Source organism: Anomaloglossus baeobatrachus, chromosome 1, assembly GCF_048569485.1.
Source record: "Anomaloglossus baeobatrachus isolate aAnoBae1 chromosome 1, aAnoBae1.hap1, whole genome shotgun sequence".
In the NCBI taxonomy this organism is placed as follows: domain Eukaryota; kingdom Metazoa; phylum Chordata; class Amphibia; order Anura; family Aromobatidae; genus Anomaloglossus; species Anomaloglossus baeobatrachus.
Genome location: NC_134353.1, coordinates 668438600 through 668456753, shown reverse-complemented (window position 1 = coordinate 668456753; position 18154 = coordinate 668438600). Strand labels below are relative to the sequence as shown.

General features: G+C 44.8%; 1 protein-coding gene across 1 annotated transcript in view; it reads left to right on the top strand.

Annotated features, from left to right (window-relative positions):
• FOXN4 (forkhead box N4) overlaps positions 1 to 18154 on the top strand; it is a 45832-nt gene that overhangs the window by 14650 nt on the left and 13028 nt on the right. Inside the window, exons 3-7 of the mRNA XM_075341717.1 lie at positions 11371 to 11531; positions 11611 to 11711; positions 12324 to 12434; positions 12701 to 12828; positions 12921 to 13017. Coding sequence (XP_075197832.1) covers positions 11371 to 11531; positions 11611 to 11711; positions 12324 to 12434; positions 12701 to 12828; positions 12921 to 13017 — 598 coding nt within the window. The remainder of the gene's footprint in view (positions 1 to 11370; positions 11532 to 11610; positions 11712 to 12323; positions 12435 to 12700; positions 12829 to 12920; positions 13018 to 18154) is intronic.

Here is an 18154-nt window from a genome sequence, read left to right as displayed (position 1 = left end):
TATTCACTCCTTCGCTGCTCACCGGTGGCTCTGATTGGTTGCAGGCAGACCCGCCCCCACGCTGAGTGACAGCTGTCTGACTACAGCCAATCACAGACGGCGGTGGGCAGGTCTATATCGTACAATAAATTAAATAAATGATTTAAAAAAAACGACGTGTGGTTCCCCCCCCAATTTTGATAACCAGCCAAGATAAAGTCCCACAGCTGGGCGCAGGTATTCTCAGGCTGGGGAGACCCACATTATTGGGAGCCCCCCCAACGTAAAAATATCAGCCAGCAGCTGCCCGGAATTGCCACATCCATTAGATGCGACATTCCCGGAACTTTTCCCGGCTGATCCCGATTGTCCTGGTGCGGTGGCAATCGGGGTAATAAGGAGTTAATGGCAACAGCCCATAGCTCCCACTAAGTCCTAGATTAGTAATGGCAGGAGTCTATGAGACACACAATCATCACTAAACTGTAAGTGAAAGTAAATAAACACAATCACCCAAAAAATCCTTTATTTGAAATAAAACACATAAAAGCCCCCTCTTTCACCACTTTATTAACCCTTAAAACAACCCTCCAGGTCCAACGTAATCCACACAAGGTCCTACGACGCATCTAGTTCTGCTACATCTGACAATCAGAGCGAGCGGCCATAGAACATGACTGCTCGCTGTGAGGGTCTGGCCGCAAGTGAAGTGAGCCGCGCGGGATCAGTGCTGACTTCAGCTGTCACCGCACATCATTTGACTGAAGTCACCGCTGATCTCGCGCTCACTTCAGTTGCGGCCGGATTCGCGGTAACAAGTGGAGGACTCCAGCTATCACCGCACATCGCTTGACTGGAGTCCTCCACCTCTTACCACAAATCCAGCCGCGGCTGAAATGAGCCGCGAGATCAGGGGTGACTTCAGTCAGGTGACGTGTGGTGACAGCTGGAGTCCTCCACTTGTGACGGCATATCAGGCCACGGCTGGAGTGAGCTGCGAGATCAGCAGTGACGTCACTCATGTGATGTGCGGTGTCACCACACATCACCCGAGTGACGTCAGCGCTAATCCCGTGGCTCACTTCAGTAGAGGCCTGACAGGTGGACGATCCCTGCGGTTTTTTTTGGCCAAAAACGCTGCTCTTTGTAGTCACCACAAGATGAAAACGCTGCATTTTTGTGGTCAAAAAAAGATGCAGCGTGCGCACATAGCTTTAGGATGCAGAGGTGCCTGGCAATGACAAACTACCATCTTTTGTATGAGGTGCAGGAGGAATGGGAAATTAAGTTTTTACTTCCTTTTTCCACATAAGATTGTGAAAGTCTATCATTCCCTAAATCACCTCTGTAATTATATAAAACATATTTCTGTCAAGTCACATACCTGTTGTAGAATCTGGCTGTGTGCAAACGTTGCAGATTTGGTGCAGAAATTTTAAAATCTGCACCTTCTGGCAAAAAAACTGCAAAAAATGCAAGCGTTTTTGGTGTGTTTTTGTACATGTGTTTTTCTTAATGAAGTTAATGGGTGGAAGGGCTAAAAAACCCAGGGAAAAAAAACGCACCAACAATTGACATGCGGATTATTTTCTGCACAAAATCAGTGCAGAACACTTCAGAATTCTCATTGACTTTGCTGGCATTAAGATAGACACGCAGATTTGGGCGACAATCTGCATCAAAAAACACATTGAGTGCATAGTACCTAAGGCTGTAGGTAGAGAAATAAAGAGTAGAAAAATAAAAGTATGGAAAAGAAATGAGCATTAATAATTAATAATTACTATTTGTGAAAATAATAACATCATAAATGGTTAAAAATTGCAACTTCAAAATTTGCTTACTTTTTTAAAAATCCTCTCCGTTCTCAAGAACAGATGGAGTTTAAAGTTTTTTTTTTATAGACTACAGTCTATCAGCAATGGCCAGTCTCTTTCCAATAGAGCTTGTAAGGGCAGCTCTTAAAGGGGTTGTCCGGTCTAAAATAATAAGTCTACAGTCACTCAATGTGACTACACTGTGCACTGTGAGCATTCGCCGGTGTCTGAGCTGGGAACGGCGGTCACATGACTGCAGTTCTGTGCTATGCATATTCCCGGCCAGAATCCAACTAGTGGGCAGGGCCTCGCTCAATACAAGTGTATGGAATGGGCGCGTCAGACTAGTAGGCGCAGTCATCAAGTGGGAGCGGCCTTGCACAATAAATTTGTATTGAGCGAGACCGCACCTACAAGTCAAGTTCTGGCCGAAGAATATACATATTGCAGTCATGTGACCTCTGTTCCCAGCTCAGAAACCAGTGAATCTTTACAGCGCACAATGTGTGCACTGGGAGGAGTCATAAGTCATGATTGTAGAATGGACAACCCCTTTAAGATGAACAGTGTCAGTGTGCCTGCTCTCCTCTGAAGCTGCAGTGGAAACTTTGCCTCTGCTATCATCATTGCAGTGCGCACAGTTCTGACAGTGATGCCACTGGTCCTGTCAGAAGGAAGCTGTGTGCTCCTGAAGATCAATGTTGAGAACAACGCTTTAAATAAGAAAATAAGGAAATAAAATGGGTACTACTGCCCAGGACTGAACAAAACCCAGATGTTAGGTGGCCCAGTGCTATTCATTTTATAATTTATTTCTCTGTTAAAGGAAACCTGTCAGGTCCAATATGCACTCAGTACCACAAGTAGTTCTGGGTGTATATTGCTAATCCCTGCCTAACTGTGCCTCTATGTAGTAGCATAGATAAAGGAATCTTTAGAAAAAGTATTTCTAAAGATCTTTTATCATATGCTAATGAGGCCAGCGACTAGTCGCAAGGGCGTTACTTCCCTTGGCTAGTCGGCTCCATTAGCATGTAAGCACTCCTACAGGGACGTGCTAATATGCTAATGAAATGCGCAGCATCAGAGGCATGGTCGCTCTCACCTCTGCTGCCACCGCTGGTTTTCGGTATAGTGCGCACAATCAGAACATCCCTGGACTTCCGGTCATGCGCATTATACCAGTTTGAAGCCAAGACACATACACCCGGTTTAACGGTACGCATGACCGGAAGTTCGGGACCTCTGATCATACGCACTGAGCCGAAATCCAGGGGCAATGGCAATAAAGAGTAGTGAGATTGACCATGCCTCTGACGCTGCGTATTTTTAGCATGTTCGCACGGCCACAGGAGCGTACTTACATGTTATGGGAACTGACTAGCCAAGGGAACTAACGCCCTTGCGACTAGTCCCAGGCCTCTAGTGCCACCTATAATAATCTTAAAAGTTAATATCAACCCTTCAACAAGCATTTGCCATATGACTTAAAATAGGATGATAAACCAGAATCTCTTTTTGCAGATACATATTTCAGGGAGTTTGCAAGGCAAGGTCTGATTTGCTTGTTTGAGAGGCCTTTCACAGCTGGTCTAACGGGTAACATTTCTGCATTAGACCCTGTCAGAGGTCTCACCCAGCCAAATCAGACCTCCAGCTTTACACTGATGAGGGGCAAATACTCCAAAACATGTGTCTGTAAATTGAGTTTTTAGTTTGGGTTCTTATTTTAATGAATGTGGCAAGGCCAGGGTTAATATTGAGTTTTAGGATTGCTATATCAATTAGGTGGCAATAAAGTCCAGTCACCGTTGTCTCTGAGGAGTCTATATTCATATTTAAATAGATCCATTGAAAATGCAATCCAGTCTGCAGACAGCATGGGGAAAGACTTGGGGTGTGTTTACACGGGTGGACCTGGGGTACTAAACAACCATCACACATCTACTTGTCTGCTGATCGGCGGTCGTTTAATAGCCAGTGTACACCGGCCCCAGCTTCAGATGCACACTGATCAATAAATATGGTCAGTGCTCATAGGCTGCCATTGTTCTCTGCATCCTATTTACGCAGGACGATTCACTGCAGAGAAGGATGATCTTTTGTGAAGCACAATCATATCACCCACTGAGCGAATCTTTAGCTCACTTGTCAGGTGATCAGTAGTCTATTTACGCTGCAGGATAATTGTAAAATGAGCATTCCTAGGGACGCTCGATCACAATAATCACGCAGTGTAAATGGAGCCTTAGGGTACCTTCACACTTAGCGATGCTGCAGCTATCCGACCAGCGATCTGACCTGGTCAGGATCGCTGCTGCATCGCTACATGGTCGCTGGTGAGCTGTCAAACAGGCAGATCTCACCAGCGACCAGTGACCAGCCCCCAGCCAGCAGCGACGTGCAAGCGACGCTGCGCTTGCACGGAGCCGCCGTCTGGAAGCTGCGGAGACTGGTAACTAAGGTAAACATCGGGTATGGTTACCCGATGTTTACATTAGTTACCAGCGCACACCGCTTAGCTGTGTGTGCAGGGAGCAGGGAGCCGCGCACACTGAGCGCTGGCTCCTTGCTCTCCTAGCTACAGTACACATCGGGTTAATTAACCCGATGTGTAATGCAGCTACATGTGCAGAGAGCAGGGAGCCGCGCACACTGCTTAGCGCTGGCTCCTTGCTCTCCTAGCTGCTGTACACATCGGGTTAATTAACCCGATGTGTACAGCAGCTACGTGTGCAGCGAGCCGGAGCCGGCAGCACAGGCAGCGTGAGAGCGGCGGAGGCTGGTAACTAAGGTAAATATCGGGTAACCACCTTGGTTACCCGATGTTTATCTTGGTTACAAGCTTACCTCAGCTGTCAGACGCCGGCTCCTGCTCCCTGCTCGCTTCATTTGTCGCTCTCTCGCTGTCACGCACAGTGATCTGTGTGTCACAGTGGGAGAGCGCCTTTGAAGAAAACGAACCAGGGCTGTGTGTAACGAGCAGCGATCTCGCAGCAGGGGCCAGATCGCTGCTCATTGTCACACACAGCGAGATCGCTAATGAGGTCACTGCTGCGTCACAAAAAGCGTGACTCAGCAGCGATCTCGGCAGCGAGCTCGCTGTGTGTGAAGCACCCCTTAGTGTATCCTGTGCTTTATTCATTTACATCTGCTTGTTATTAGCTATTACTCAGTATTTAGGACTGCCCACTTAAACCTGGAATCAGCAGCGATTTCAGTGAATATATCACAAGTTCTACACAATTTTTCCCACAAAACTATATATCAATCTGCTGAGCTTCTGCTCTGTAGCTTACTGATGTAATTTCAATTTGTCATGTTCCCCTTAAAGGGAATAGGTCACCAGGTTTTTGCTTCCCCATCTGAGAGCAGCATAATGTAGAGACAGAGACAATGATTCCAGCAATGTGTCACTTACTGAGCTGTTTGCTGTCATTTTGATAAAATTAATGTTTTTTCTGCTGCAAATCTAGCAGTTATACAGAACTCATGAATATGCTGGACTACTTGGCAGCACGCCAAGTAGTCCTCTAATGATAATCTACTGCTGATTCCACAGTGATTTTATAAAAGCTACACTAGGTGCCCAGTAAATGACACATCACTAGGATCATGTTCTCTTTTCCTTCATTATGTTGCTCTCAGATTAGGTGGAAAAAAACCTGGTGACAGATTCCCTTTAAGTAGAGTATTACTCAATACTTTGCAACGTGTTCTCTTTAGACTCGTTTATAAACAGTATAATATTTTTGTATTCATTTTTTATTGGAAAGTGTTTTGGTAAATCTATAGAACAAACCATAATACACATGACCTAGCCCTAGACAAATCTCACAAGCCATTTTAATACCTTTCTTTTACATTTAATAAAACCGCAGTTTTGGTCTTTTGTCTGATCTTTATGGATTCTATTTCTAGATGTGATGCTGATTATATGGTAACAGCTGGATTGACTTTTTAAGTAAAGTAATGGACTTATATACCATGGCTGTTGTAGGCTGTACATACAACTTATTTCTAATTTATACTTTCTCTCTTAAAGTGAACCTGCCACCATGATTTTCCCTTACGAGCTACTACCAGTCAGCCCTTATATACAGCATTCTGGAATACTGTATATAAGAGGCCAGGCTGCTCTGTATAAAAAAAACCCTTTTATTATACTCACCTGTGTGGAGGTCCGATCTGATAGGCGTCACTGGTCTTGATCCAATTCCTCTTTCCTCGCTCCATGTGGATGACACGTTCTACATCATCCATACAGTGTCCGCTATTGCACTCCTGCACACTTCTCCCAGTCCTGCAGAGGGCATAGCAACGTACTGTAATGCACAGTCGCGGGGAAAGTCACAGCCCGCCCGCTGCTCAAGCGCACTACAATTCTTTGCTCTGGCCTCGGCAAGGCAGAGAGAAGTGTGCAGAAGAACAATAATGGACACTGTATAGATGACATAGGATGCGTCATCTATGTGAAGCAAGAAGAGAAGAGGCGTCAGAACAAAACCAAAGATGCCCATCAGACCAGACCGCCCCACAGGTGAGTATAATAAAGGGGGGTTTTTTTGTGCGCCGATATCTGTTGCGTCTAATGGTACATACCCACAATCAGAATTAGTAGCGTTTTGGACTTAGCGTATTTTCGCCGCTTCCAAAACACAGTATTTTACAGTACAAGCACAGTGGATGGGATTTATAGAAATCTCCTGCCCACTGGGCTTCTTTTTAACGCTGTGTAAACTGACCTGCTTTGCAGGATTCCTGTCAGCAGCGTGTCAATTTCTCCTTGAGTCTCCTGCACTGGAGAACGCAGCAGATGCTGCAAAAATATTCTTCGTCCAGAAGGTTTCCATTGATAGCTTATCAAATCTGCACCGAAAATGCATTAAACAAAAAAAAAAACAGAAAAAAAAGCTTTAAAAAGCCGAACAGAAACGTAATATTCAGATTAGATTTCATTTACATATTTTAGTACAGACACTCGCAGAAAAAAGTAGCTTTTTTACACATGGGAACATGGCCTGTGCAGTGATTCCTTACAATGCTGTCCCTATATTTTTCCATATATCATTCCTCTATTTTACTATTCTTCAATTTTTAGAACTTCAACTCAGCTCCTATTTAATTCAATAGTAGGTACACTGCAGTTCTCAGGAACAGAGCTGTAGTGTTCCACTCATCCCACTGATCACAGCTGATAACAGCTGAGCTGTGGATGTGCCAAGTTTAGGACCCCCACTGGTCTGATAGTAATGACCTATAAACATTACAAGGCCCTATGATGGCCATGGACATAAGATAACAGCCAACAACTATTAGTAAACCGATGTGTCTGAACTGAATGGTATCTCTGAACTATTGCTGTTTTTGTGTCTTTTAGAACAATGTTTCTTTTAGGACAATTCCAACATATCTGACCCTTGTTTCTACAATCTCCATAGACTAATAGGATCTGTCAAAAACTTGCCCAACTTTAAGGTACCGTCACACTAAACGACGCTCCAGCGATCCCACCAGCAACCTGACCTGGCAGGGATCGCTGGAGCATCGCAACACGGGTTGCTGGTGAGCTGTCACACAAGCAGATCTCACCAGCAACCAGTGACCAGCCCCAGCCAGCAGCGACGCGTGGAAGCGATGCTGCGCTTGGTAACTAAGGTAAATATCGGGTAACCAACCCGATATTTACCTTAGTTACCAGCGCACACCACTTAGCACTGGCTCCCTGCACTCCTAGCCAGAGTACACATCGGGTTTCTTGGTTACCCGATATTTACATTGGTTACTAGTGTCCGCAGAAGCCGGCTCCCTGCTCACTGCACATTTAGTTGTTGCTCTGTCGCTGTCACACACAGCGATGTGTGCTTCACAGCGGGAGAGCAACAACTAAAAAATGGTCCAGGACATTCAGCAACAACCAACGACCTCACAGCAGGGGCCAGGTTGTTGCTGGATGTCACACACAACAACATCACTAGCAACATCGCTGTTACGTCACAAAAGTCATGCCTCAGCAGCGATGTTGCTTAGTGTGACAATACCTTTAGATTGAAAAAATGTCAACAAAATAGCAAAGCTCATCCTAACTTTCTAAACATATGAAAACATTATATTACGCTTTTAGGCTGTGTGCACACGTTGCGTTTTTTACCGCGGAAACGCTGCGTTTAGAACCGCAGCGTTTCAGTGGCAAATTGCATGCGTTCAGCTTTCCCAGCAAAGTGTATGAGAAAGCCGAAAAATCAGTGCACACTCTGCGTTTCTAAACGCAGCGTTTTGGATGCCAAAAATCGGTGCGGAAAGAAAAGCAGCATGTCACTTCTTTTGTGCGTTGTGGCTGCGTTCTCTCCCCCATTGAAATCAATGATGCGGGTCAGACCGCAGCTACAACGCAGTGAGCTGCTTTTTTGTTGCGGTCCGCGGGCTTTGTCGGCATGCCAGAACGCAGGCATTTACCTGGAAGTGAGGTCAAGAGGTTTCCTGTTGACCTCACTTCCTGGCAAAGTTCAGGAAAGCCCCCGGTGTCGCCAAAGTGCCCGCCCCGACCCCCGACCCCCCTCCCGAAAATCCAACATGGCCGCGCGCACAGCAGCGCACCGGCCGCCCTACTCCTCTGTTTCTGTCGCATGTGCAATAACACATGCGACAGAAAACTGCTCCCCAGGCCCTGCGAGGTCACCCCCTATTCCCCCCGGTGTCCCCCGGTAACCCCCATACCTGTCACAGCGCTGATCCCCCGCGGCCCCTCTTCCTTCACAGTGCGCACCGGTCACATGTGCCGAGCAGCTGACAGTTTCCTTTGTTCAGTGTGAGCTGCGCTGGCTGCTGCTGCTCAGCACTGTGCAGCTGTGACCCGGGGAGAGTGGGTGCAGATTCTTTGCACCCACTCTCCTCAAATGGAGGGTCTGCACTACTTGAAAATGGGGGACACGTTCCCTGAGCGTGCCCCCCATATTCTAGAAGGTCCAGAGGCGACGTGGGACGTCAAAAATGGATACTGCGAACCCAATTTTTTTTCTTTTCAATAAATTGGTGAAAGAGGATATGTTTTTAGGGTGTGTTTTTTCAAATAAATTTTTTTTTGGTTGTCAATTTTTTTTGCTATTACTGTCAATTAGTTATGTCTGGTATCAAATAGACGCCGTGACATCACTAATTGCTGGGCTTGATGCCAGGTGACATTACACATCTGGTATCAACCCCATATATTACCCCGTTTGCCACCGCACCAGGGCGCGGGATGAGTTGGGGCGAAGCGCCAGGATTGGCGCATCTAATGGATGCGCCACTTCTGGGGCGGCTGTGGCCTGCTATTTTTAGGCTGGGAAGAGTCCAATAACCGTGGCTCTTCCCATCCTGAGAATACCAGACCCCAGCTGTCAGCTTCACCTTGGCTGGTGATCTAATTTGGGGGGAACCCCACGTTTTTTTTTTAATTATTTATAAATAAAAAAAAAAAAAACAGCTTGGGGAGCCCTCCAAATTGACCACCAGACAAGATGAAGCTGTCAGCTGTGGTTTGCAGGCTACAGCTGTCTGCTTTACCCTGACTGGCTATCAAAAATAGGGGGGACCCCACGTCATTTATTTTAATTATTTTTTTTTTTTGGGCTAAATACAAGGCTAGGCACCCTTTAGTGCCACATGAAAGGCACTAAACTGAGCCAGCTTAGAATATGCAGGGGGGTGGGACGTTATATATATGTTTGACATCCATTGACACATTTTAGGCTGTGTGCACACAATCAGGGTTTGCAGCGTTATGGGCGCAGAGTGTTTTCCCTGTATGCATAACGCTGCGTTGTGTAGTAGAAGCACAATGGAAGGAATTTTAGAAATCCCGTGCCCACTGTGCTTTCTCTTCTCCGCAGCATAAACTGACCTGTGGTGCAGCCTCAGCAAGTAAATTTATGCTGCGGAGACAAGAGTGTTCTCTGCAGGTAGAATAGAGCTCCACAGCAGCCTGAACCCAAATTGTGGTCATGGGCAGCTGCGTTCTCCCGTGGACAACACTCACATCTCCGCAGGAAGGCTGGCACTGTGTACTGGATGTACTGTGGCACTGTCACTGGATCATGTGGTCAAAAACTCACCTGAAGAAAACGCATGAAAAACGCATGAAAAACGCACAAAAAACGCATGCGTTTTTTTATGCGTTTTTCCCAATTGTTTACAATTCTCCCCTCTGCCAGAGGGTGCGTTTTTTTCCGCGCTGAAAAAAACGCAACGTGTGCACATAGCCTAAATACTGATCTACGATCTATGTATATCTATGTTATATATATATATCTATGATATACGAGTAAAAAGTTTATACTTTGCAGGTCTCATTAATGTAGCTGGGGGCACATGTATACATAATGTGCACATTAGGGGGCACATATGTGTATCCAGTAAGATTGCCCATTAACTGGTATAATAAATGAAATTCAGTTCAATGTCCATTCAGAGCTGAACAGCTGCCCTTCACTCTGATCTCAGGGCCAAAAGGCTGCGGACTCCTGGGTTGCAGCATGAGCGATTTAGCAATTTGTTTTCCTGATTAAAAAATCCTCATTGCAGAATACGAATCTGGCAAAGAGCTGTAATAGCAGAGTATTGCTCCAGTGAGGGTCACACATTAGTGTAGCTGCGGTCCTAGGAGCTGATTGTCTGATGGGAAGTGTTAACACGTTGCTTCATAGTGTTTTACAACCCTGGAAGGAGGTTTGCCACATGACAGGAGGCATTTGCACAGGGTTTTGACTCTTAACACCCCTTATCCGACCTTTCGATTTAAAATAAGGAAAAATCACAAGCCTCTTCTTTCAGGCCAGTAGGCACCAGGCGGGTGGCAGATGGCATGTTTTTGTGCGTTGCTTGTCTGCTGTCATTCAGCTAGATTAATGCAGGGTCTGTGTTGAGGGGTAAAGGAGAGGGGGAGGAAAATGAAAAAGAGAAACAATTAACCTAAAAACAAAACAATGGAGACACGTGTCAGTCGGCTCTAGCCGTTTGGGGACACAATGGGCAATCATCTTTCAATAACAGAACCAACTGTTGCAACCCAGCCGGGCCTGCCCAGCTTTCAAATGATTTCGTTTGATCTTGTTTGTTTATGATTGAGCCAATAGGAGAGCTGGAATAAAGGTCAGCTGGGCCCGCTCTCCTCTTCACCTTCTATAATTGCAAAGGGATATTATGAGCATGAATGGTACAGCATGCTGTTCTCATACAAAGGCTGCTCCAGCGCCCACTGTATGGAGTTCTGCGCATCCTCTCTTTCTATTCATCTGATTTTACCTGCAATACACCAGTGCACGCATTAGAAACCAGTAATAGAAGGCAATGGATTTATCAGTACATTCGTATATTCATCGATTTTATACAATACAAAGCTCCATAGTAAATAGATTACATATAGATCTTGGTGTTTTAACATTCTACTGTTTAATTAAAAATAAATAGCATTTTATACATTAAATGTATTAATTTCAGCCACCATCAGTGGAGCCTACTTATCTGTTACCTTTCTCTAGTCAGTGTATAGAATATATGTGACTGCTTTTCATACCTATACTGTTAATGCTTGCAGGCTCGTGCCACCTGACCCCTCCCAAATACGAGATGATGATCTTCCTAGTGACCTACAGTCTCTGTCATGGCTGACCTCTGTGGATGTGCCCAGGTTACAGCAGATGACCAGTGGAAGGATGGAGTACAGTATGAACTCGCAGAACATAGTGATACAGCAAGGTAGGCGACGATTTATACTCAGCACAGCAATCCTGCTCTAGGCACATGTGCTTTACTACAGATTTGCTCTCATACATAGGTCAACTATCAAATACCATGCCTGGACAAATGATTCATATACCAGCGAGTATGCAGCAAGGCATTCTGGGCCTTAACACCATGACATCCCATGTTTCCAATGTAAGTGAATAGATAAACTATGCACCTGGGATGCACAACCTTTTCTGGTCCGAACTGCCAGACCAAATACTGCCAATAACCAAAATAAAACTTAAAATGGAATTATCATTTGACGCATTCATGGAATATTGAGATCATATGTCATAACTTTATGAAAAGTTCCCACTCTCCCTATCGGGAGAATGCGGGATCCATTTTCCCATCATTAACAAAAGGAAGAGACTAAGCAAGCATGTAGTTTGTGCGGTGCCATAAAACTAAAATAAAGATAGCCATACACATGCCTATCAACCTTTCCACTCCATCTCCTCCTTACTGAAATGCCACACAGAGATCAGAAGACCCCCCTATTCTGCCATAAATTGGTGCTCCTAAAGATGGCCACAAAGTGCACCATTAGTGCTTACCAGTCCCTGCTCGATCCTGCGCTCATGCCTCGTTCGGCTGACCGCTTTCCCTTCCAACTACCGTACTCTATACACAGGAACACTTCACTGATCAGGTTTAGCTGACTAATCTAATGTGTATGGGGGTTTACCTGCACCTTCTATATAGATTTCTCATTCATGGGTCAAAAGCAAAATCACTAACCTGTTTATTTCTTCTCAACAGATCAGTCAGTACCCCATGGGTGGACATCAGTCCCCGAGCCTTCACTCACCGCAGCCTTTATATCAGTCTCATTCCCAGCAGGTCTATGCACTCTCTCAGGGGTCCCAGCAGGTAAAACACTACTTCTTGTATCTTTATTAGTCCCTGCCTGTTCTTTAGTGTATTAAAACTAGTACTAACCCTTTTATGAGCAGAGCAGATTTTTACCTTTTAGGAATGCTGCATTTATATGAATGGGAAATTGTTATAGCAGCATGGAAGAGGTTAATTTGTCCTTACAATTTCCAGTCATATATGAATAGTCGTACTGCTTTATGGGATCTATAGCTATGTGATGTTTTCCTTTTCTTATGAGTCGTCTGCTCTTTTCACTCTAGTGTTCTCCAGCTGGAATATTTAATAATTCCTACAGAGCACAGCCTCCATATTCTCAGGCGCGCCTGGCAGCTCATTCTACACAGGACTTACACCCCAAGAATTACCCTAAGCCTATATATTCATACAGGTACGGTTCTCATTTCTGTGCAGATAGAAAGCTAAACAATTCAGCATTTTGTGAAATTGCAGTCATAGTTACTACTTGCTGCTTTGTTACAGCTGCCTTATTGCAATGGCCTTAAAAAACAGCAAGACTGGTAGTCTGCCAGTAAGTGAGATCTACAGTTTTATGAAGGAACATTTCCCGTATTTCAAGGTAAGAATGTTCATTATATACCTATGGGTTACAACATATGTAAGAGAACATCCTTTTTTTATTTATTTAACAGCTAAAGTATACCAGGTACAGGTTAGAAACATATATATACAAGATTACAATGAGAAGGAATAAAGGTGGCTTTACACACTGCAACATCGCAAACGACATCGCTGTAACGTCACCGGTTTTGTGACGTAATAGCGACCTCCCCAGCGACATTGCAGTGTGTGAAACACATCAGCGACCTGGCCCCTGCTGTGAAGTTGCTGATCGCTACAAATCGTTCAGGACCATTCTTTGGTCCTTTGTTTCCCGCTGTGCAGCATAATCGCTAGAAAGTTTCAGTGTGTAAAGGGGACTTTACAGCGACTTTGTTAGCGATTTCCCTTTCAAAAAGCTGCTTTACAACGTCCCCAATGACTAGCTAGGTCGTTCTGCAGGTCCGGATCGCTGTTGCGTCGTTGGCCAGGTTTGCCTATTTGACAGCTCACCAGCGACTCACCAGAGACTTTGTAGCGATCCCGGCCAGGTTGGGATCGCTGGTGGGATCGCTGAAAGTCTCAGTGTGTAAAGTGGCCTTTACAGCTTACTTATGAATAACGCAATAAAGTACAATAGTAGATTAATACAGAGTCATTGTTTTATCCGGACTGCATAAATGAAGTACCTGAGATATATAAAGCTAACAAAAAGGAGAAGTAGAATAACAAAATATGACCTCCCGATGAAGCGGTAGCGAAACACGTGTTGAGGTGCAGGGCAGCGTGTTCAGTCAGGTCTTATCCTCGGTGGGTCGCTCCATCTTCCTGGAGTACTTTCTCCCTCATGTGCAGCATGATCTCCCCCTGTTGATCATTGGCAACATGCCTCCTTACTGCTTACCTTATGGTCTGTAACTTTACATAGGGAATGTGAGGCTGCACATCATACAGGTTCACTAGCTTTTGGTTGCACTGTGTGTTTTTGTAGAACCATTATCAATCGCTCATATATAAAAAAAAAATCTCTTTGCAATCATATATGCATACTGCAGGTATATTACTTCTTTACTGAAACAGCTGGCATGTTTATGGTTTATGACTTTTAGTGATGAATTTTGAGAGTGTAAAAGACCAATTCTGGTCATTATTCATGTATTATTATAAACTCCCATATTTATTATAATATTTGTGCCACATTGCTGCTACTGTTCAGCTGTGATTTGCAATGTCCTGTATTAAATTTGTGACCTAACCTTGTGCGACCTCTAGTGGTTGATTTTGGCACAACTTATTCAGATACATTTACATTCATGCTATTTTGTATTGTGCCACTTCCAATCACTTTTGGTCTCCCAATAAGTACATCTCCCTTGTAGCCAAGATTTTGGCGTGATATTTTATCCTGACACGCATAGCTGCCCTGTCTTTTGTGTGTGTGTTATTGATTTTATTTTTACTGATTGCACTCACTGTGTGTCCTTGTATCGCATTGCTTAATAAAACAAATTTTGTATTTTTTGTAAATCTTTTGGCACGTAGCCTTTTATTTACTGATTTACGGTACTTACAAATAGAGTCTATTATATAAATTATTCTCTGCTTTGGTGACTCTTGTTAAGGTTCATGCATCTTTAATATGGATCAGAGTATTCTTTTTTGGTTAATTTATGCATAAATGAAGTACCTGAGATATATAAAGTTAACAAAAAGGAGAAGTAGAATAACAAAATAACCGTTTTGCCGCCAAGTACCAAAGTATGATCTAAGATATACTGACCAGGAAATTAGATATAATTTGATTGTTTGGTTATCAAGATTGTTAGTCCTTTAGCGTTACCCAGGGTGCACCACGTGGAGGCGGAATAACATTACACCCCACTTTCAAAGTGAAAAACCAACAGATTGCTTCTCATAGGTAAAATCTCCCACTGCACTACACTCAGGTGGATATTTTAAAGGGGGAGGAGTTCCATATCTCCTAGACCTTAGTAAATTTCTCAGGCCATCCTCTGTTTTGGTATAGTGTCCGTTCAAATGGGATTATTGTATTAATTCTATCCAGGCTCTCATAGTTGGGTGGGAACTGCCCACCCAACGTAGGACTATGAGTTTCCTGGCCATAAAGAAAGTCTCCCATAGGAAAATTTTAATGAGATGGGTCCAGGGCCCCGAAAAGACATAGCAGTGGGTCAAGGGAGATAGGGAAGAAGGCCAGAGTGGAGAGGATGAAAACAACCTCTCGCCAGAAGGAGGCAATCACCAGGCAGCTCCAAATCATATGAATAAAGTCTGCATCTTCTGCATAACATCTCAGACAGTCTGAAGTTGCCAAGTGGCGAATGCGGAACAATCTCAATGGGGTTAAATATGCTTGATGAATTATGTATAATTGAATCATTATATTATTACTCGAGGGGGAAACCATAGTTGGGGATTCCAAAATTTCCTCCCAATCTTCCTCCGGGATATCAGGAATTAATAGCCCCATTTCTCCCTGACCGCCAATGATTATGACTCATTCCCCATGGATAACAGGTAGGTATATAAAGAGTGTATTAAGCCCTTGGGCCTCTGATATCTGAGAATTCCTATCAGAGGAAAGGAGGATATTAAAACATTTACAGATGCTTTCTGTATATGGTGTAGAACATCCTTGAATGCACATGTCGCACCTCCTACAGGATCGGCAATAGCTACAGACCATACTATTTATAATCCACTCATCCATGGACAAAAACTACAGTGGGCTTAAGCTCTGGAAAGCTAATCAGTTAAAGATTAAAAATGCATTGCCAATCTCACAAGCCTTCACTTCGACTGCATAAAGGTGGTGTCACACAAAGCGACGGCGACAGCGACGTCGCTGCTACGTCACCATTTTCTGTGACGTAGCAGCGATGTCCTGTCGCTGTGTGTGACATCCAGCAACGAGCTGGCCCCTGCTGTGAGGTCACCGCTCGTTGCTGAATGTCCTGCTTCATTTTTTGCTCGTCGCTCCCGCTGTGAAGCACACATCGCTGTGTGTGACAGCGAGAGAGCGACGAACTGAAGCGAGCAGGGAGCAGGAGCCGGCATCTGCGGTAAGCTGTAACCACGGTAAACATCGGGTAACCAAGGGAAGACCTTTCCTTGGTTACCCGATATTTACATTAGTTACTAGCACCGCGCACTCACACTGCCAGTGCCGGCTCCCTGCTCCCTGCACACGTAGCTGGAGTACACATCGGGTTAATTACCCGATGTGTACTCCAGCTACGTGAGCAGGGAGCCGGCACTGGCAGCGTGAGAGCACACCGCTTAGCGCTGGCTCCCTGCACACATAGCCGGAGCAGGAGTACACATCGGGTAATTAACCCGATGTGTACCCTGGCTGGGAGAGCAGGGAGCCAGCGCTAAGCGTGTGCGCTGGTTACCAAGGTAAATATCGGGTAATGGTTACCCGATATTTACCTTAGTTACCAAGTGCAGCATGGCTTCCACAGCGACGCGTGTCGTTATCATCGCTGCTGCGTCTGCTGTGTTTGACAGCTAAGCAGCGATCATAACAGCGACTTACTAGGTCGCTGTTGCGTCACAGAAAATGGTGACGTAACAGCGACGTCGCTGTCGCTATGTGTGAACCCAGCTTAAGAAATCAATGTAGCTATCTTTTGTCAACCATTAGGTCTCATACAGACATCTGAGGATCTCGGTCCAATCATAAATCACAATGCATGGACTGACCACGGGTCTCCCGACTGGAGCATGACTACTTCATATATTTCTTTGAAGGCTAGGCCTGTTTTATTTTTATTGGTTGAGTTGAGGAATATTTTTTCCTGACAAGTTAATTATATGGGAGTCTATCAGCACAAAATAACTTTTCAGACTAATCACAGGCACCCTTGGCATGGCTAAATAGCTCAAAGCACCATCTCACCTACTTGTTTTGCATCTTCTTTGTGAGCTCTGCCTTTACAGGAGCCAAAGAAGGGCTGAGATAGATGGATAACAAGTGCGGTGAGCCACGGGGCAAATCGCCAGATGTTGCAGAGGTGTCAGGTGGGGCATGTAGTTCTACTGGCAGCAGATTTTAATGTCAGTCTAGCTGAAACGGTTTGCTGGACCTTAAAACACTTCCCTCATGTCCTCAACAATTGTCAGATGGTATTGGGCTGCTCTTGTGGAGGTGATGTCTGGGTGCAGGTGTTAGAACGCCCGTAAGGTTTGTGCAGTTGGAAGACACAGGTGAATTTGCAAACATAACACTTATTTACTAAAGGAAATAACAGGTTACAGTCTCTCTTAGGCACAAAGGCACAGTTCACAGAATAGGATACATTTAGTATTTTCAGTATGTGATGAGGTTTTGTGATGCAGCAGGTTTAGGACCTCTCGGGGCAGCAGATCACTTCACTTGCTACTGGATGTCCAGGTAATCCTTCACTGATGGAGAGACCTTCGCTGGTTGACTCCTCATGGCAACACACTAGATGTATGGAGTTACTCGTGGTTTTAGGTGCTACCATTTATTGTTGCTGGGAGAAGTCTGCCCTTCCCCCAGCAACAATAAATGGTAGCACCTAAAACCACGAGAAGTTCATTTTATTGAAATCACAAAGCACTCGTTCCCACCGGAGACCCAGAGAGAAACCAGTATGCAGGAGAGCACTTGTTCAGCTTTATCTCTCCTGACTATATGAAGCTTCACTCCTTTATGGAGGCAATTATATGGAGAATGAAGTCTCTCTGCATGGACTGGAATAGAGATTAGTAGTGCTTCCTCCTTCTCCCTGGATAAGACTAGTTTCTACTAGCTTAGGCCCGCAACACACATCCGTGCCTCCAAAACGTGTTTGGTACGTTTTTGCACGTACCGGAGACACGTTGACCAATGTTACCCTATGGGTGATGGCACACACGCATAAAATCACACGGAACGTGTGTCCGTGTGGTAAGTACGTGTGTGCATTTTCCCGCACGGACATGTCCGTTTTTGGCCGTCAACACGCAGGTACGTACCCGCTAAAGTCTATTGGTCCGTGCCTGGATGGACGGCACACGTAGCATGTCCGTTTTCAGACCGTATCGTCCGTGTGCGTTTTTAATCCAAACATCAGCAACACTTGTTTCCAATCTATCAGGTCAATTGTCAAATTGTCAAATGTCCTGAT